This window comes from Vulpes lagopus, chromosome 7 (assembly GCF_018345385.1).
Source record: "Vulpes lagopus strain Blue_001 chromosome 7, ASM1834538v1, whole genome shotgun sequence".
NCBI classification, from domain to species: Eukaryota; Metazoa; Chordata; class Mammalia; order Carnivora; family Canidae; genus Vulpes; species Vulpes lagopus.
Genome location: NC_054830.1, coordinates 54,510,148 through 54,531,143, shown reverse-complemented (window position 1 = coordinate 54,531,143; position 20,996 = coordinate 54,510,148). Strand labels below are relative to the sequence as shown.

Below are 20,996 nucleotides of genomic sequence, written 5' to 3'. Positions count from 1 at the left end.
CCCAACAAGAGAAAGAGAAAGCACTGCCAAGGGCGGGCTACGTGGCCCAGGTCTCAGTGGGGTGATTCCCATCTCTTGTCCCTGCCAGGGGTTCCCACAGGGCACTCAAAGCTCTTACTGATGTCCTCGGCGAAGATGATGCTGGTCAGGCGGGCAGGCTGAGACAGGCGTGCCTGCACCACTGCCTTTTGGGAGCACTGTCCTTCATCCGCTCCCAGTGGCTCTATACTGGCCACCTCTGGCCGGGTAGATGACCTGCAACAAGAAGGTAAGAACTGACTCTCTGAAGCTCCCCCAAGAGGCATAGCGGGGCCCAGAAGCCAAAGGTGCAATTCCCCATCTGGAGCTACATCCCAGACTTAAACGGAGAACAAAGGTGGGCAGCATCCAGGATCTTCACATCCGGGAAGACATGGGGCCTGGCTGATGCCCCTCCAAATAGGAGAATGATCACCTGAGTGCATGGGACCTCTACACACGTCTCTGCCGAACAAATTAAACAGGACACCTAACACATGGGAACAATCTCCATGATCAGTAGATGGTCACCTTACAAGACTAATCTATGCAACTAGAAATAACTCTCTATCGGTGGGAAAACTGCCTATGGTGTCTGGTTAGGAGGAACCGCTGTGTATCCCTGCTGACCTCTGGGCGAGCCTGGCACATAACAGGTACCCAGACAGCTCTAAACAGGTCTTATAAAACCTGGACATCATCAACTTTAAGGATAACAATTGCGATCATAAAATCCTGATGTGCACAGAGCTGACATTACAGAGAAGATGGGGAGAGAGACCAGTAACATCTATAAGGCGACTTTCTATTGGGAGACAGGGCTTGACAACAACAGGATGAAGGGGATAGCATGGCTGGGGGAGTGAGCCAAGGTTGGTGCCATGGTTTCTCACCTATGACAAAGGCTAACAACAGTTTCCGAGTTGAGGCGGGATGGGAATGAGTGGCTATGGGCAGAGCAGATAGTTCACAGAAAGTACTGAATGAGCATGTGTCATTGTAGTTCTCTGCAGACAGAAAGCTCAGGGGAGCCTCTGGGGGAGACCCCTCAGTGAATACCACACAAAGATCTGGTGTTTCAGGCAAGGCCCTGATGTGGAACAGCCAGGAGCGCTTCAAGAACAGGAGGGCTAGTGTGATCTGAGGCCTGAGACTCAGGTCAGGGAGCTGGGCAGTGGCTGAGGTCAAGGAGATGGGAGGTACTGGCCAGAGCCTGTGCTCTTAACCAACACCCTGACCTGCTAATGGCTTTTCTTGAGAATTGTTCAAAATTTGGAGTCTAATCATCAGGGAAATGTAAGTCAAAACTACAATGTGAGATCATTACCTCACACCTGTTAGAATGGCTATTATCAAAAAGATAAGAGATAACAAGTGCTGGCAAGGAGGTGGGAAAAGGGGAGCCCGCCAGCACTATTAGTGGGAATGCAAGCTGGTGCAGCCACTCTGGAAAACAGTATGGAGGTTCCTCCAAAAAAATTAAAAATAGAGCTACCATATGATCCATCAATTCCACTTCTGAGAATATATCCTGAGGAAATGAAATCACTAACTTGAAGAGATATCTGCACTCCCAAGTTTATTGCAGCACTCTTCACGATAACCAAGACATGGAAACAACCTAAGTGTCCATCAATTGTCAAATGCATAAAGAAAATGTGGAACACACACATACACACACACACACAATCACACTGGAATATTACTCAGCCACAAAAGAGGAAATCCTGCCTTTTGTGGCAACACGGATGGGCCCTCAGGGTGTTATGCTCAGTGAAACAAGTCAGAGAGAAAGACAAATACTATATGAGCTTACTTATATGTGAACTCTAAAAGCAACCAAACCCATAGGTGCAGAGAACAGATTGGTGGTCGCCAGAGGTGGGGCGGAGTGGGGAGGAAATGGGAGAAGGGGATCAAAAGGGATAAACTTACCTTTAACTTACTTTAACTTACTGTAACTATGTATGTGATGGGTGGTAACTAGACTTACTGTGATCATTTTGCAATATACACATGTATCAACTCATTATGTTGTACACCTTAAACTAGTACAATGTGATATGCCAAGTACATCTCAATAAAAAAATCCTTAAAGGAGATGGCAGGAACGGAGATCAGGGAGGCACTAGAGGCCAGAAGCAAAGAGCTTGGATCTGTTCCAAAAGCAATGACAAGCCCCTGGGGGATCTTAAGCAGGTGCACGATCCAGTCCGCTGCACACTCTACAGAGGAGAAAACAAGGTGTTGCCCTCAGGGAGTTGGCAGTATAATCCAGGACCTAGGGAAGGAGGGCCCCCCATGCAGAGTGTCCAACACTCATTCCCAGGGCTTGCACTCAGCACCCTGATCACAGCAGGCTCTTCCAGTCTTAGCTTCCTTCCCTGCCCTTTGCTTAATTAAATTCACTGGAACACCATCGATCTGGGATATTCAGAAAGAAACTCATAAGAAAAAAAAATGCCTGGTATTAAAAAGCAATGGTGTGAAATGTAGCCAAAGAGACATCTCCACGTCTGCTGGCATGTCACGGGTTGGGTGTCTCTCCAGGGCCAGGTAGGCACAGCAGCACCTCCTCACACACCTGAGGATGCTCGCATGGCACCAACACCACAGACGCATGCCGAGCTGCTGGTGGGGTGCCTGGAGATGCTCGGCATGTGTCTGTGGTGTTGGTGCCATGCGAGCATCCCCACACCTCCACTCAAAGTACTCAGAACAGAAACCTCACCCACTGTGTTAAGGAAGGAGCCCCAAGCCCCTGAGGAAGTGCACTGCAGTCCCCTTGCAGAGGGTTTTCTTCTGAGAAAACAGCATGTCAGAGACTAAGGAAAGACAAAGTGGGCAGGGACACACACACAGGTAAGAAAGTGAGAGGAGGTGCCTGTGACAATGCGCCTCACACCATGCTAGAAACACACTTCATTTAGCTGGTGGCAGCTCTGGGACTCAAAGATAGTTTTGTTTCTTCTTTTTAAAGATTTTATTTATTTGAGAGAGAGAGAGCACAGCAGAGGGGAGAGGCAGGGGTAGAAGGAGAAGCAGTCTCCCCACTGAGCAGGGAGCCTGATGTGGGGCTCCATCCCAGGACCTCAAGATCATGATCTGAGTCAACGGCAGATGCTTAACCGACTGAGCCACTCAGGCGCCCCTCTAGATAGTTTTCAGGGGCACCTGGGTGGCTCAGTGGTTGAGTGTCTACCTTTGGCCCAGGTTGTGATCCCCAGGTCCTGGGATCCAGTCCCACATTGGGCTCCTCGCAGGGAGCCTACTTCTCCCTCTGCCTGTGTCTCTGCCTCTGTCTCTCATGAACAAATAAATAAAATCTTTTTAAAAAATTTTTAAAAATAAGATAGTTTTCAAAGACTGTTAAACCACACAAACACACATATATAAAACACGTGGAACCGAGTGTGGAAATAAGAAAATTAGAAAACTCACACGGATGAGAAGAGGCTAACAAGGCAGGACAAAAAACCCACAATGTGGACCCCATCCAGGAACAGAAGAAGAACCTCCATGGGAAAACTGTGACATGCAAATAGTCTAGACATTGGTGACTATTCACTGGTGTTCATTTCTTCATCTTGATGAACGTTCCTGGTTGTGGGACACATGAACTTCAGGGAAGCTGGGTAAAGGGTATAAGGAATCTCTATATTATCTTTGCAACATTTCTATAAATCTAAAATTATTCCAGGGCAGCCTGGGTGGCTCAGCAGTTTAGCGTGTCGCCTTCAGCCCAGGGTGTAATCCTGGAGACTTGGGATCGAGTCCCGCATCAGGCTCCCTGCATGGAGCCTGCTTCTCCCTCTGCCTGTGTACACTCTGCCTTTCTCTCTCTCTGTGTCTCTCATGAATAAATAAAATCTTTTTAAAAAAATAAAAGTAAAATAAAATTATTCCACAATTTAAAATTTAAAAAAGACAAAAACAAAAAATTAATTAATTAAAAAAAGACGGGGTGGGGGGGTAAATACGCCAAGCACAGAGGATGTTTTAGGGCATGAAACTATGCTGTTTGATATGATGATGATGACACAAGTCATTGTACGTTTGTCCAAACCCACAGGACATAGGATGCCAAGTATGAGCCACGATGTAAGCTAAAGACTTTGGTGGCCAATGATGTGTCGATGTAGGTTCACTGATTCTAACAAATGTTGACAGTGGAGGATGTTACAGGGGGTGCTCTGTAATATGGGATTTCTGTGATTTTGGCTCAATTTCTGTGAAGGCTGAAATTGCTCTCAAAAATAAAGTTTATTTCAAAAGACAATTCATCATATCCCACTTCTATGCTTCAGAAACAGTGTGGTATATGTCTTGCTTGCTCCCTGGCCCCTTGGTGGCCAGACCTGGGGGCTCCCAGTCTGGGCTGAAAACACCTCCTCACTTTTCTGAATCTCAGTCTCCTCAAGACTAAAACAAGGACAGCTACCTCTTCTCCTGCTACCTCACAGCAGCGAGCTAATCTGAGACGGAGCCCGGGGTAATGAATCAATACAGGTAAGAACGGTGCTAGGCCAGGAATCAAGAATTCTCTCTCCCGCATCCCCCCACCCTTGCAGGGCTGCCACCTAAAGGCCCTGGCAGCCTGGAGGTCTGGCTGGAAACACCCCACCTCTCCCTCTAGGCCTGCGTGCTGCCAGGTGAGGTTCAGTCCAGATGAACCTGTCCGAGAGAAAGCTGGCAGATCACATTTAGCCTTAACAATCGCCTTAACAAAACTCACAGGTGAAATTAATTTAATAGACTTGGTTAGAGCAGTTTGAGATTCACACAAAATTGAGTGCTAAGTAAGGAGAGTTCCCATACTCTAACCCCCACACACTTGTCAACATGCCTCAAGGGAGGGTACGTCTGTGACAACTGGGAACCCACACTGACACATCACCATCACCCAGAGCCTACAGTTTACGTGGGAGTTCATTCTCGGGGCTGCAGTCTGTATGAGGACATGTATCCAGCATCTGTAACCCACACTTAGTGGTTTCACTGCCCTAGAAAACCTTGTGCTCCACCGATTCATTCCTATTTTTTAAAAAGTTCCTATTAAAAAGACATTATTAAGGGGCGCCTGGGTGGCTCAGTCAGTTAAGCATCTGCCTTTGGCTCAGGTCATGAATTCAAGGTCCTGGGATTGAGCCCCAACTTTGGTTTCCTGCCCAGCAGGGAGCCTGCTTCTCCCTCTCCCTCTGCCTGCTTTTTTTTTTTTCTCTCTCTCCCAAATGAATAAATCTTAAAAAAAAAAAAAAAGCCATACTAAAGCAATAGAGGAATTAATTTTAATTATACCTATGATGTAACCCAACACATCCCAGACATCCTCATTCCAACACACTGCCCAGCGACACTGAGGCACTCAACGCCACTTGAGGAGACTGGCAAAGGCCCAGGCCAGCCAGCTCTGTGGACTGCTCTGCAGGTGGAGAGCCAGGTAGGCACACACTCCTCTCGATCCACCTCCTGTCCCAGGGTTATCTTCTAACCCCTGCCAAGGCCTGGCTTGGGAGTTGGCAGGTGCTGAGCGCTCTTAGCACCTCTTGAGAAAGTTTCCCCTCTTCACCTTTAGGGCTGATCCAAGGGTGCTAAGTCTCCAGATAACAGCCTCCAGATAAGACAAAGCAGCATGCTGGACCTCCAGCTGGAAGGAGGCGCCCACCCCATCCTGAGGCCTGCAGGCTGTCCTAGCATCCCAGCCAGGAGACAGGGGGATCCCACGCAGGGGAGACAGGCTCCAGCACAGGCTGGCAGCAGGCTTCAGCCTCAGTCACTGCACCTGCTCAACTCGGCTAAGCTGGGGCAATGGGAGCCACACTCCTTAACAGGGCATCTGGGAGGGCCAGAAAGCACCTCAAAAGAAACACTAAAGTGCCGAGAAACGTCAGCAGATGTGGCAGACGGCCAGGCCTGGAACAGACCATGCCACATCCCCTACCCGCTCATGTCGCCCACAAATTTTCTCTGATCTCCAGGATGCTGCATCTGAAGCTTCTGGAATGGCTCGTGCCAGCCCCCTACAGGAGGGTTTACGACAGCCTAGGGTTGTGTTTCTGTTACCAGCAGAAGGGCTCTTTTCAGTTATCTGACATTTTCTGGGACATCCTGAGGCCTGCCTGCTTCAGCTGGTACTTTTAAGAGGCACAAAAGAACCTCAGAATCCAGTAACTGTGTGTCTCTGTCACAGTGAGGTTCACATGGAATATAGGTGAAAAAGCATATTCGAAAGTGTTTGTTGGGAATGTGTCAGGCAGGCACCCTTGGGACTCGAAGCCCAAACAGAGACTGCCAGGGGAAGGGGGTAAAAACACTGGGCAGCAACCAGGACAGAGGGGCACCTAGTGGCTCAGTTGAGCATCTGCCTTCGAGTCAGTCCCAGGTCGGGCTCCCTGCAGGGAGCCTGCTTCTCCCTCTGCCTGTGTCTCTGCCTCTCTCTGTCACTCTCATGATTCAACTTCTAAATATAAATATTTCCCCCTAACAGTGAACATAACTTAGAGAATGGCTGTTGTGCCCTCACTGTACAGGGAAGTAAACAGAGGCTCAGAAAGAGGGAACTGGTTATGGGCCATGCTGCGGGCCAGGGCCAGCACACATGTGATCCAAGGCCAAATTTGGCTGTCTTCTGCTGTTCAAGTCCCCTTCTGGATACACAGAAGTGCTCTCTCTGCATCTCACAGATCTCCAAGTGGGCTTTAAAAACCGTACAGATGCTCTAGGAGGGTAGGCTGGCTCCATCCGGGGTTGGGCATGAAGACCTGGCTACACATATGCAATTCTGGCATATTTCTGCTTCCAGGATCTGGCAAAAGAATCACCTTTTCCAGAGAGGGAGAACGGGTAATTCTCGAGATACAACAGTTAATCACACCAAGCCAGGCACACAGAGGCAGGGAGTGGCAGAGGAGATAAGAGAGGGAATGATGAGCAAGAGCACCTCACATCTGGCTAGTGCTGAGACCTCAGGGGACTATTTTTTTATTAAAAAATAAAAGTATGGGACACCTGGCTGGCTCAGTTGGAAGAGCATGTGACTCTTGATCTTGGGGTCATGAGTTCAAGCCCCATGCTGGCTATAGCGATTACCCAAATAAATAAAACTTTAAAATATAATATAAAAAGGTGCTGGGGGAGTTCAATAATCTTATGTGTCAGCTTGACTGGGTCAAGAGGTCACTTGGGTAAACATTATTCTGGGTGTTTCTGCAAGGGTATTTTTGGATGAGATTAACATTTAAACCAGTAGACTAAGTAGATTGCCCTAATGTCAGTGGGCCTCACCCAATCAGTTGAAGGCCTGAATAGACCAAAAGAGCTGATCCTCTTCCAATTAAGAATTTATCTTGTCAAAAAAAAAAAAAAAAAGAATTTATCTTGTCTGACTGCCTTTGAATTGGGACATTGGCTTATTGCCTTCAGACTCAAACTGAAACATCAGCTTTTCCTGGGTCTCCAGCCTGCAGCCTTTGGATGAGAGTTTTATCATTGGCTCTCCTAGGTCTCTAGTTTTGCCAACTCATCCTATAGATCTTGGGGTTTGTGAGCCTCCAAAATTACATGGGCCAATTCCTTATAATAAATCTCTTTAAATATAATAAAATTATATACTATTGGTCCTGTTTCTCTAGAAAATCCTTACTAATACAGGGAGATGGAAAAAGATCACAAAGGGGATTGTCCACCATGTGTTATGCCCAGAGCTGAAAACTGATACCCATCAGATTACTTATCCTCCAGCATGCCCATCTGGGAAAATGAAGCTGAGGCTTAGAGAGGTCCAGCAATTTCCCCAAAGCCACACAGCTGTAAGTGGCAGGGCCAGGGATCACAACAAGGTCTGTGCAACAAAAGGTCCAATATTTCTCCCACTTCATGAGTCTCTTCCCCAGGGTATGGCACACACAACACTGGAGAGGAGTGGTACACAGATGAACTGACTTCAATGGACTCTTTATGTATTTCAATCATTATTCTTTCATTTTAAATTGTTTTAGGAAAAATAGGGATCCCTGGGTGGTGCAGCGGTTTGGCGCCTGCCTTTGGCCCAGGGCGCGATCCTGGAGACCCGGGATCGAATCCCACGTCGGGCTCTCGGTGCATGGAGCCAGCTTCTCCCTCCGCCTGTGTCTCTGCCTCTCTCTCTCTCTCTCTCTGTGACTATCATAAATAAATAAAAATTTTAAAAAAAAAAAGGAAAAATAAATATATTAAACTCATGAGCTCATAGATGTTAATACTGAAGACAACATCAATATCAAAAAAAAAGAGAGAGAGAGAGACATTTGGTTGAAATAGTAAATTCCAATATCGTCGTACATAAAAAAGGCCCAACTCTGACAGGGGCACAAAGCATCTGCAGTTTGACAGCATGGGTGGCATGGGGTCCAGGGAGAGTGAGGGGCTGAGCCTCGCCACGCCAGCCACATCTCCTCTCTGGTACTCTTGTATCCACTACCATTTCCCAAGGTTTCCAGAAAAACAAAGACAGAGCAGCCTTGCACAGTGATACAAACAGCTCTGAAAACACGTCCTGGCTTGTACATCTTTCCACTGCTCCCCAGTTTAAATTAACTGCCACTCCGCACAAAGGACTGGTGGTGCCTCAGCTGGCACACACTTGCTTCCTCCCTAGGTCTCGGCAGGGGCCAGCAGGTCTGTCCCACCATCTCACACACCAGCACTCCCCAGGGCCCCCGGGACAGGCTCCAGTGGCCTCCCTGGGCCCCTGTGCAGGGTGGTAAGCAGCACTTGGTGATGTTCTCTCACCCGTGGCTGTCTGCTTGCTACCAGGTAAGGCCCTAAGATGGCACGGTGCTGCCACTCACCAGCTGTGTGGCCTTTGGCAGATGATTCAACCTCTCTGGGCCTCGGTTTCATCTACACAATGGAATAAACATCATTCCTGCTGCAAAGGATTGGGGTGGCTTAGATGGCATAGAAAATATTAAACTCTTACCATGGGCCTTGTACATAGGAAGCTCACAAGTTCAAGAAACAGAAGGTGGTTCCCAAATGAGAGATCTTTGGTACAGTTCTGACCACAAGAACTTTGCTTGTTAAAGAAAGTTAGACAGGGATGCCTGGCTGGCTCGGTTGGTGGAACATGCGGCACATGATCTTGGGGTTGTAAGTTTGAGACTCATTTGGGTACAGACGTTACTTAAAATGAAATCTTAAAAATGAATGAAGGCAGTCAGGTAGACAATGCAGGTCCTTCTATACCATGATCACTTATGCCTCACACTGTCCATCCCCTTCCCTGAGTGAAGGCTGACCCTGGTCCCTGCTGTCAGGGCCCCCACGGCAGCTTCACCATGAGCCCCACCACCCACAAAGGCAGACATCTTCAGAACCACAAGCAGAGATTCAAGTCCAAGACAGGGTTGCTGGCCTGAGGCCACACTGCTGGCAAGATCCCAAGCCACTGGACTTGGAGTCTAACCTCTACTCGGAAGCCCGCCTCTCCCCCCACCCTACCCCAGCTCTCACACGTTCATTCTTTTGCTGCTGCTGTTCCTGCCACTTCACACACCCTTCTTCGCTCTCTGGCTGCACTGCCTTCATGGCTCACAGTAAATGGCAGCTCTTCCATGGACCCATCCCCAAGCCTCCTCACACCTCTCCTCTCAGGCCCACAGCCCCACTGGTCCTCCATGGGGTCCCTAATACACACATTCATTCATTCATTCACCAAATCCATACTGACTGGGTCACATGCCATATTTCAGGTACTGTTCTAAGTGCTGGGGAGTACACCAAAGTACAAAATCTGCATTAGTCCCCACCTTCATGAAGCCTTCATCTCAGTGAGAAAAAAACAAATAAGCGAATATAGGATCTTACACAATAGGGCTGTGAACAAACATAAAGCAGGGATAGGAAAGGTTGTGATTTTCAGGAGGATGGTCAGAGGAGGGCTAACAGAGAGGGTGACTTTTTTTTAATGATTTTATTTATTTATTCATGAGAGACACAGACAGAGAGGCAGAGACATAGGTGAAGGGAGAAGCAAGTTCCCTGTGGGGAGCCCGATGTGGGACTCAATCCCAGGACCCCGGGATCACACCCCAAGCCAAAGGCAGATGCTCAAGCACTGAGCCACCCAGGTGCCCCAAGAGGGTGACGTATGAACACAGCCTCAAATGTGTCTGAAGCAGAGGCCATCATTGGCTCTTTGAACATCTGGAAGAAGAGCATTCAAGGCAAAAGGATCAACACGCCCATATGGCTCAAGCCAATGGCTCAGCAATGATCCTCTTCCTGTCCAACTTCCCTCAGAGACAGTGTGAGGACAGAGTCTGTGGCCTGTTCCTTCCTTGCCCCCACTGGCCCTAGCACAAGACTCTGGTACAAGGTCCTATATATGCCTTGTCATGCTATAGATTCTCTTCTATTCCTCGTTTGCTACAAACTTTTATCATGAATGGGCACTGAATGCTTTGCACCTATGGAGACAACTAATTATATGGCTTTTATTCTTCATTCTATGGATATGGTGAATTACACTGATTGCTAGAGTTAAACCAACATTGCATTCCTGGGATTTACCCCAGTGGGTCATGACGACTCATCACTCTATTTTAGATTTTTCTGGATTTGATTTGCTCTTATTTTATGAAAGAATGTTATACCTTTGGCCTGCGGATTTCTTTTTCTTGTAATGTTTTCGTCTGGTCTGCAATCAGTGGAATGCTGGCCTCATAAAAATGGCCTAGGAAATAATCACTCTTTGTCTCCTTCCCAGAAGAGTTCATAAAAAATGTGTACTACTTCTTCCTTAAATGTTTCATAGGATTTACAGACAGGCCATCTGGGCTTGGAATTTTCTTTATGAGAGGGTTTTTGATTATACACCTAATTTTACCAAATGCCCTAAATGGAACAGAAGGCAAGGAGGATGTCACTCCCGTAGGGGGCTTATGTTGGATTTTGGCTGCCCAGCCTCCATCCACATCTTTCAGTTTACAGCACCCAGCTTTTCCGTGAGTGGTGCCTCTCCTCTACTCTTAGACACATAAGGCTCCAGAGAGTTTCACACTTCTCTGGACACGAGAAGGCAGGTGGCTGGGGCCTGGCCAGTTGGCTCTGTGTTCACCTGGCCAGAGAGGGTTTCAGCCCCAAGCATGTGCCCAGGTGAGTTAGCCAGAAAGGGCCATGTGGCCTCTGCTCCACTAGACTTGCCTCTAGGGGTTGTACGGCTGGAACTGTGATCTTGCTTCCCCAGGAGAGTACCTGGCCAGAGCCAAGACAAGAGGACTGAGAAACCCAGGTCCTGCTAACAATCAGGGAAACCCTGCAGGACAGAATTCAGTGCCAGGAGCCCAAGCAACATTCCTTTGTTTTATTTAAACTGTTTTGGCTTGAGCCAAATGCACCACAAATGTTTCATTTGCTCCAAACATCTTATTAAAACCCCCATCTGACGGGCGCCTGGGTGGTGGCTCAGTCGGTTGAGCTTGGGAGCCTTGATCTCAGCTCAGGTCTTGATCTCGTGGTCATGAGTTCGGGCCCCACATTGGGTTCCATGGTGGGTGTGGAGCTTACTTAAAAACAAAAGACCATTTGATACCCCAGGAGACCCCCACATGGACATTAAGTCACCAGCCCGAGGTCACATTCCCAGAAAAACAGCTCAGTCCAGCCTAGTTCTGGACTCCTGCTCTGGACGCTGCCCTACTCCCTTATGCTGAACACACAACTCTTCAAAACAGGGCCAAAGGCCTCTGGCCCCATCAGGCCTGCCCATGGGGAGGGCCTGGGCTCCCAGATTCCAGCAGAAGATGGCCTCAACCCCCTCCTGAATCATTACCCCACCTGTATCTTTCAGACTGCTTTTGAAAAGTGTCATTGGTTTTATTAAACCAACCAATGGCTAAGAAGCGCCAGCATGGCTCCCCATGTACCCAAGAATCACCCCCAGCTCTGGGGTAGGTTTTGACCGGGTTTTGAATGTGGCTCTTCCACTAACTGGTTCCTGATCTCTGGCTCCCAAATTGCACAGGAAGTGGTCATTCTTACCAAAAAGGTTTTTGTTTTTAGATTATGTGGGGAGTAATAGAAAGGGATTAGCAAAAAAATGGGTTCTGCTATTCTGGTTCCCACTGCCACACACCCCCTGTGTGATATCTGAAGCCTCTGGATGTGCATCTGTGGCCTGTGGGGGAGCCAGCTGGACACCTGCATGTCTGCCAATCCCTCCCCACCTCCAGGTCCCCCCTTCTGTATGCTGCCCTCCCAGACCAGTCACATCCAAGTACACCCTTGTATCTTTCCCTTATTTTTTTTTTCTTTTAAATTGATTCTTCTTTAAAGAAAAAGTACTTGGAGAGGAAACCTTCTATCAGTAGTATAAATGGAAAGCCCATACCATTTGCCATACATCTCAGGTAAACCATAAAAACAAACATGAATCAAAACAATGTGACTAGGCTCTGGGGGAGGGGGCACTGCTGCCTGCAAAGATTCTGGGCTAATGTCCCTGCTCACAGGAGACAGGCAAATATTCCACAGTGTTAAAGAAAGCAGAATGGTGGCTTCCGGGGGCTGCAGGAGGAGGAAGGGGGTGGTGTTCCCTGTCTGATGGGATCAGAGTTTCAGTTGAGGATTATAGAAAAGTCCTGGAGGTAGATGGTGGGGATGGTGGCACAACAGTGAGAATGTCATTAAACACCACAACTGTATACCTAAAAACAATTAACACGGCAAATTTTACAGTATGTATGTCTTACCATAATTTTTTTAAAAATGTAAATAGCAAATTGGCATCAGAAATACATTTTTATGTTGAGGAACTCTAAAGACTGACTGTGGCTGTTGAAGGGGTTAATCTCACACACAGACCGCGGTGGGTGCTCTGGGGCCCCACTGCCCCAGGGGAGCCATTCCCCATTCCTCAGAACACAGGAACAGGAGCGGGGCAGGGGGGCTCAAGGACACAGGAGCGCCAGGCCAGAAAGCAAGAGTCCAAAAGGAGAAGTGAGAGATGTCCAAAGAACAGGGGTGGGTGGGGGCGGGGGAAAGCACAGCCCACCAGCCATCCACCTGCGTGCCAGCCCCTCTGCAGCAGAGACAGGGCCTGCAGGGAAGAAGTCACCCAGAGGGGCTGGCAGAGGAAGCAGGAAGAAAACAACCCAGCACCAGGTCAACTCGAGTCAACATACACTTCCCGGCACCTCCCTCAGCAGGTCCATGAGGGGAACTGAGGGAGGCCCCACCAGCCCTGCAGGGACCAGAGCTGCGGGTAGCCCCCGAGGCTAATGCGGAGCAGAGCAGAGATCCAGGCCCTGAGAACCAACTGGTCCCAGGCTAACACAGCCCAAGTCCTGACCCCAGCAAGCCACTTCCTATCTCCTAACCATGGACCACAAGGTCCCACATGGCCCGGCCCCTGCCAACCTCTCTAACCTCACCCTTCCCCTCACCGAGCTTGCCTTCTCTGTGCCCCTCCAGCAAGTCTGGCCCCTCCTCAGGCCTTTGCACTTGCTGCTCCTCTGGCTGATACGAGCTCAAGTCCCAGGCCAGCTTCAAAAAGGGTTTTCTCCTGACCACATTCTCCAAAATGGCACATCACCCTCTTCTGCAATCGCTATACACAAGCTATTTTATGTCCTTTGCAGACTTATTACCACACAAAAGGTAGCCCCTTTCATCTTCGTTTATTATTTAACTCTCCCAACCAGCCGCAGGCTCCAGGAATGGAGTCTATGTCCACTATTCCATGACCCAGGATGAGGAGTAGTGCCCGGATGGGCTGTAAGTCACAAACACGCATCACCTGGTAAGTGGATCCCCAGCCCTCACCTGGCAATCAGTGTTGCTGGCCAGGGCTTGTCCTCCCAGGGAATCTGGGCAGGCTGGTTCTTCACAGTGAGCACTGGTGGGCCGCTGGCTGAATTAAACCCACTTTTCAGGTTAAGCCTCCACACTATAAATGCTTTATTTTAATTTTAGTGCCTGACTCTCCAATTTGGAGAGTCCCCTGGGTCCTACTGCCTCCTCACCAATCCAGCTTCCAGCATGCAAACACCCCCGTCCTGCAGGTTGAGTCAGTGGGCTCAACAGAAGGCAGCTGGGTGGAATGACTTTCCAACTTGGCTCAGTGTGCAGAGGGTTTTCTGGAAGAGCCCAAGGAAATGGCAGGCCCCCTTTCTCTCCCACTTTCCCCAGGCTACAAGGGGACTGGTCACTTCCTTCCACTGGGGGCAGGCCCAGAGGCCCTGAGAGGTGCCACTGGCCTTGGACCTCGCACAGCTGCAGGTCAACAGAGGGGCTGTTGGCTCTTCCATGCCCACTGCTTCCCAAGGATGATCTGAGGTGTATGGGACACAACACCCACCATGACAAGTTCCACCGAGTGGGGACCCATGCAGCAGGAGGGGGGTCCCATTTGCTCCTCCAAGAAGGCTTATGCCTGTGGCTGAGAAGCGCACCGTGGTTCAGGACCAAGCCTGGCAGACACACCAGGCAGCTCCAGGGTGCCTCGGGGAGACTTTCAGGAGCAGGAAAGGGGGAGAATTCTGAGCACAGCAGTTTAGTGGGGGCTGCAGGATGTCCTGCCTGGATGTCAATCCAACTCCCCTCAGCCAGGGCAGCGCTGCATGCAGCTCACGGTGTACACACACAACCTTATCCAGTCAAACACCGTTGACCAAGAGGGCTGCCTCACCCAGAGGCCGGGGAGGTTGCACAACACCCCCTTCCCCCTGCAGCAGCCAATGGCCAGCTGATCACGGGTGAAAGAAAAGCTCAAAAGCTTGCTCTCCCCCGCACCTCAAGGGAGGTGGACCTGAAGTGGAATTCAACTCCACAGGGTCACAAGGGCCATACAGACTTTCTCTGGGACCACATCCTTGCTCATCTCCTTCCTCTTTCCTATCCTGCCTCCCAGGAGAGCACACTCTCAAATAAACTACATACAACCAAATCCTCGTCTCTGGCTATACTGGGAAAACAACCCAAGACACTCACTTTCTCCAAGACAGGGCAGCCTACTGGGGAAACCAGAACACCGTGGGACTTTGATCACAGGGAAAAGCATAAGCAGATGGTGGAAGAGCAACCAAGCAGAATGGTGCTCAGACACTCAAAGCTTAGGAAGACAATGAAGCACCATAGAAGAATACTTGAGTCTTAATATGAGCTGGAGAAGCTAGGGTCAGTTAGTGGAGCATGCAACTCTTGATCTCAGGGTCGTGAGTTCAAGCCTCATGTTGGGTGTAGAGATTACTTAAAAAATAAAATCTTAAAAAAAAAAAAGGCCCAATGAAAGATATTTCATGGAACATTTTCAGTAACACAAAATAGCCAAAAGAAGAATAAGAAACTTGTCTCACAACCAGCAATGCAACTAGAAGGATTCAATCAGTGTCTAGCAAACACACCAGAGGCCACAAGTCCCTGAGTGGGGTGGGAATGGGGGCATCCCTGTGAGCTCCCACTTGACTCAGAAACTATCACCACAGACCTTCCTCCACTTATGACACTGTTAGGCCCCAATAAACCTACCCTGAGTTGAAAATATCGCAAGTCGAAAGCGCATATGATACACCAAACACACCAAAGATCATAGTGTAGCCTGGCCTACTCTAATCATGCTGGGAACACTTACGTTAGCCTGCAGTTGGGCAAAATCCTCTAACACGGGTCTGATGATAAAGTACTGAGTATATCATGTAACTTACTGAATACTATATTGAAAGTGAAAAACAGAATGTATGAGTACAGAATGGTTGTAAGGGTATCGGTTGTTGACTCTGTGATCATGTGGCTGAACTGGAGCTGAGGCTGCCGCCACTGCCCAGCACCATGGGACAGTGTCATATTGCATGTCACTAGCCTAGGAAAAGATCCAAATTTGAAATTCCAAGTACAGTTTCTACTGAATGAGTATCATTCTTGCACCTTCATTATAAAGTTGAACAATCTAAGTGGAACTATTGTTAATCAGGGTCCATCTGTATTTATATGACATCACACACAGCCCTTCCTTCTGAGGCTCAGAGTACAACATGGGCAATTTATACTACATGATCTCTATGACTCCTATGGCCCCAAAACTGTCTAATGATTTGATGCTATAAAATCAAGAAACAGGAAAAGTAAAAAAAATATAAATAAATAAATAAAAAAAGAAACAGGAAAAGTGAACTTACACCCACTGGCTGAGGCATGCAGTAATTTCTGTAAGCTTGGAGCCTGGCACCAAATTCAAAGGATTAAGTAAGAATTCCCCCAATGTCCAGGAGAGTTTTTATTTTTCATTTTTTTAATCTTCATGTCAGATTTAACAATGAACTTCTTGGATGAAGAGGTTATTTTCCTCCCAGGTTTAGATAACTGCAGATAAATAGCTTGTCTGCATGCCAACTCTTAAAATCTCCAAAGGAGTCTTCAAAAACTACAGCAGCAGAGGACCAAAGTAGGAACAGCACTACTAAAAATAAATATTTTCAATGCTTGATTGATGGAAGGTTTTCCTATGAAGTTAAGGGGAAAATCACAGCCACAAAACACCTCTGAGGAGACACTTAAGTGAGGCAGTCACACATTTGCAATAAAAATTATGGATCAGAGGCCAAACAAGCTATAAGGTACTTAGCACTTCTCTGATGTATAAGAGATTAGGAATCTTTTTTTTTCCTTCTTCCCCCCTCCCTTCCCTTCTTCCTAAGAAGCTATACAAGTAAATTAAAAACCACCAGCCTCTCTCAGAAAAGAAAATGTACTTAGGGAAAGGGAAAAAAAAAAAAAAAAGGTTACTTCAGAAAAAAAAAAAAAAACCCACAGCTATAGAATCTCAAAGGAAGTAGCGTACAAATTCATTTGAAGCCAGCTGTTTTCAAAAACTGGCTTCCTCTTTTCTTGCCCATATGTCAAGAAGAAAAGACACCTTCAACCAGAGAGCAGGTTTGCATCTCCTGAAAGGAGGGACTAATGGCTCATCTTCCCACACCAGACAATGCCCGAGGGCACCTGGGTGGCTCAGTGGTTGAGCCTCTGCCTTCAGCTCTGGGTGTGATCCCAGGGTCCTGGGATCGAGTCCTGCATTGGGCTCCCCTGCATCTGGCTCCCCACAGGGAGCCTGCTTCTCCCTCTGCTTGTGTCTCTGTCTCTCTATGTATCTCATGAATGAATAAATAAAATCTTAAAAAAAAAAAAAAAAAGACAATGCCCTAGTCAGGGATATAGAAGACTTTATGCTGAAGGTCAGCCTCTGATACCAAGGCAGGAACAAGACCCTCCAGGTGCATCAGGCACTAAACCCAAAATGCAATTGGCTGACCCAGCATGGCCTTATTTCAGGAGGCCAACTTTCAGAAAATAAATAGCTGCTGTAGTACACTTGAAGAAGAATGCTGCTCTGGGCTCTGAGGACCATACTTGCATATATGCACAGACTGACATACAAACAGACTTAAAACACACACACACACACACACCTGGTTCTGTAATAGAGATCGTGCCTTGGTAAGCCTCCACACTGACCTTGGCAAAAGACAGGTGAAGAAAGGGAGAGGCAAAAAGTGTAGCTTGCAGGCCAGCAGCCAGAGAGCTGCCTTTGATCTCCCGTCTCCACCCTGCAGGAGGAGAAGCCGCCTTCTCCTCAAGGTGCTGGAGGGAAGGTCAGGACCACATCGCCCTGCCCAGCCAGGGGCTAGCCAGGTCTCTCTGTCTCGGGGGAGGAGGAAACAGGGAGCAGAGGCCTCTAGTTTCATTACTTTCTGGGGTTTCCAATATCCCATCCCCCACCCCAATGCAGGATTCCTGAGTTCCCCCAGGAAGCCAGGAGGGGAGTTGGGGGAAAAAAGCCTGGGTTTTGAGCATAAAGGCCTAACCTCACCCTGGACAACCTGGGGTGAATCACCAACCATTCCTTGCCTTTCATTTCTCATCTGTAAAATGGGTCCCCAGGGTTTCCCGCGCGAGTCCTTTCATCACAGGTTTAATGTTCCTCCCAATGAGGCCGAACGGGTGTAATTCTTCCCACACAAACCCAATTCCCACACCGGTCTGGCGCCGGAGAGGAGGCTCCCCCACCACTAGACAAAGTCAAGAAATCTGCGTCTCCAGACTCGGCTCTGCAGGGCCCTGACCACGGCCCGCCGGGGTCTCGGACAACAAGGGGAAGTCAAGCAACGTGGACCCCGGCCCCGGGCACGCCCTGGGCTCCCCCTTCCCGGGGCCCTCCGCGGCGTCGGACGCCCTCCCCACGCGAGGCCGACCGGGGCCCTCCTCGCCCGCAAACACCGGCACACTCCGCGGCGGGCCAGGCCGCGCTCCCCCCGCCCCGGCCCCAGCGGCCCGCAGGCCCCGCGGCGCCATGCGCAGGGGCGGCCCCCAGCAGCCGCCAGGGAGCCCGGGAGCCCGGGAGCCCGGGGAGCGCGCCGCGCACCTGCTGCGCCCGCCCCGCCCCGCCCGCGCCCCCCGCGCCCCCCGCGCCCTCCGCGCCCCGCGGCCTGGAAGCCGCGCGCCCAGGCCTCTCCGCACCGGCCCCGCGCCCTCCCCGCGCCCGCCCCGCGCCCTCCCCGCGCACCTGCCGCGCCCCCGCCCCCCCCGCCCGGGCCCTCCGCGGCCGGGCCGCGCGCCTCACCAGCGGTAGCAGCCCTCCGAGGCCTCCAGCGTGAAGTTCACGCGCGTGGCCCGCGTGAAGGGCAGCAGCACTTTGGGGATGTTGAGCTTGGCCGCCGCGGCGGCCGGGCCCAGCGCCAGCAGCACCGGGAGCGCGAGCAGCAGCCGCGGCGGCGGCCCCCGGCCCCGCGCCGCCATCCTCGCGGCGCTTCACCTCCCGCGACCCGGCCCGGCCCGGCCGCCCGCGCGCTCCCCCCCGCGCCCTCCCCCTCGCGCCCTCGCTCCCGCCCGCGCGCCGGGCCTGCAGGTGATAGCGCGGGAGGGAGGAGGCGGAGCGAGGGCCGCGGCCCGGGGCCACTTCCTGGGCCGCGGCGGGGCCCGAGCGCGGGAACTGAGGGGGCCGAGCCCGCGGCGACCCCACCCCCGGCCCAGGCCCAGGCCCGCGCCCCCTCGACCGCGCGGGGCGGAGGGAGCGTCTGGAGCGCGCGCGCCCTGGGCCACGCAGTGCGGGCCGGCGGGGGGGGGCGCAGGAGGGGGGGCGCGCCCCGGGGCACGGGGGACCCGGCCTGGGCCCGAGCCGCGGGCGGCGGGAGCGGGGCCAGGGCGCGCCCACGCGGGGTCGAACTGCACGCGCGCGCCTGCGGGCCGCGGGAAGCCCTGCGCGCTCTTCTGGTCCCCACGCCCATCCCCGTGGCCCGACTCTGGCTGTACCCCGCGCAGGGCCTTCCAGCCGCCCGTGCGCTCAGTCACTGGGCCAGTGAGCCTGGGGGGGGGGGGCGCAAACGAGGCCGCGGAGCCTCCGTGACCCGGAGCTCGTCGGAGAGACGGACAGACACTCTGGAAATGGGGAATGCGGAGCGCCGAGGGGTCCCTAGAAGAGGCAGCGACCTGCTGAGGCAGAGGGCCCCGCTGGGTGCTTCCTCCCCCCTTAACCTCCACACAGCCTTGCCAGAGGGAGGTCATGATCCCCATTTCACCAGGAGGAAACAGATTGAGCGGTCCAAAGATCACCCAACAAGGGCACCGCTACGATTCTCAGATCCCAAAGCCCTTGTTTTCCGTGCTACATCTCCTGTCTTCTTTAAGTCTTAGGGAGGTTACCCAAAGGGTGGATTTAGGGCACCAGCCGTGCCAGAGCACACTCTCCCCCACCCCCTCCAAAACAAAAAGAAAGCTCAGCATCACTGAATTCATCTGCATGCAGAAGTCCTCGCTCTTAAATTCAGTCTACTTTTTGTGTTCTATGGTTTGTAGGTGTCTTTGCCATGACTAGCAGGAGCGGTAGGTTCAGAGGGCACAACGTTCGCCGGGCCTCTAAAATTTTAATCTATTGCAGGAGGTTGCGGGAAGGGGATGGGGGAGGGCAGTCTAGTGAGAGGTCAGGAAAGGGGTGGGGCGAGGGTGCACCAGCCCTGCTCGAGTAAAAGGTTCAGGAAGTATGCACTGAATTGTAACCAGAAAGGCACGCATTACTACTACTGCCAGACAAGGAAGGAAACACTGAATTTCTGTCAGGCTGGGAAGGCTTCTTGGAGGAGGTGGCCCTTGGGCTGGACATGGATACCTGACTGGGCTTCAGAGAGGCCCACAATGTGTCTGCACCTGCCCCTGAGAGGTCATTGGGCTTTTGGATGGTGATGAGGTGTGTTTGGGGGTCTAGGACAGGGAATGTGTGCATTAGGGAAAACTAGATCTCAGAGCTAGGGGTTTTTCCTTGTGTAGAACCAGGTCTCTGGGAAGGGAAATTCCAATGGATTCTCTTCTCTGAAGAAACAGAAGAGTCGGTATGGGAAAAGCAGAGCCAGAAGGGGGTATCTGTAAGGAAATTTTAGTGTTCTTGTTTGCACATTTTATTCATTTTTCAGTAGACTATACAGTCAGATGGTTTCAACTAAAAAGGCCCCAAAGGGCTCATAGTAACAATGATTGCCCCTTGCTATCACATCACTGGATACCCTTCCCCATAGGCAACCTGTGTTTTCTGCTTGAGCAGAGACATTGTAGACATGTATATATATAAAACTCATTGTGTTCCAATTCTGCTCACTTAAATTGGTAAACCAGGAGCCTTGCCAGGCAGGTAAATAAATAAAAGGGACTAGGCAGGCAGCAGGGGACTGGAGTACTCTGGTCCATTAGGATCACGAGCTGCTATACCCAATCTTTCCAGATTATTGTGATTACTGAAGAGAATTCAGGAACATGGATTTTCTTTTAGGTGAAATATCCTGATTGTAAAACATGGCAATTAATTCATTAAAAACAAACATGCATCCTTTACCCCGGAAAGATGAAAATTTATGTTCACATGATAACCATAAATAAAATGTTCATAGAAACTTTATTCATAGTAACCCCAAACTGGAAACAGCACAGAAGACCGTTCCATGGATGACCACTGAACAGAC

The 20,996-nt window shown here is 50.4% G+C and overlaps 1 protein-coding gene across 2 annotated transcripts in view; it reads right to left on the bottom strand.

The window, feature by feature from the left end:
• The window catches only part of NUP210 (nucleoporin 210), a 106,334-nt gene extending 87,409 nt beyond the window's left edge, over nucleotides 1–18,925 (bottom strand). Inside the window, exons 1-2 of one of the 2 annotated variants that reach the window (XM_041761489.1) lie at nucleotides 18,611–18,925; nucleotides 119–255 (exon numbers count right to left, since the gene is read on the bottom strand). In XM_041761489.1, the coding sequence (XP_041617423.1) occupies nucleotides 119–255; nucleotides 18,611–18,786 (313 nt within the window). In that variant the 5' untranslated portion in view covers nucleotides 18,787–18,925. The remainder of the gene's footprint in view (nucleotides 1–118; nucleotides 256–18,610) is intronic. The other variant, XM_041761488.1, reaches the window with a different exon arrangement.
• Nucleotides 18,926–20,996: the final 2,071 nt, after the last annotated feature.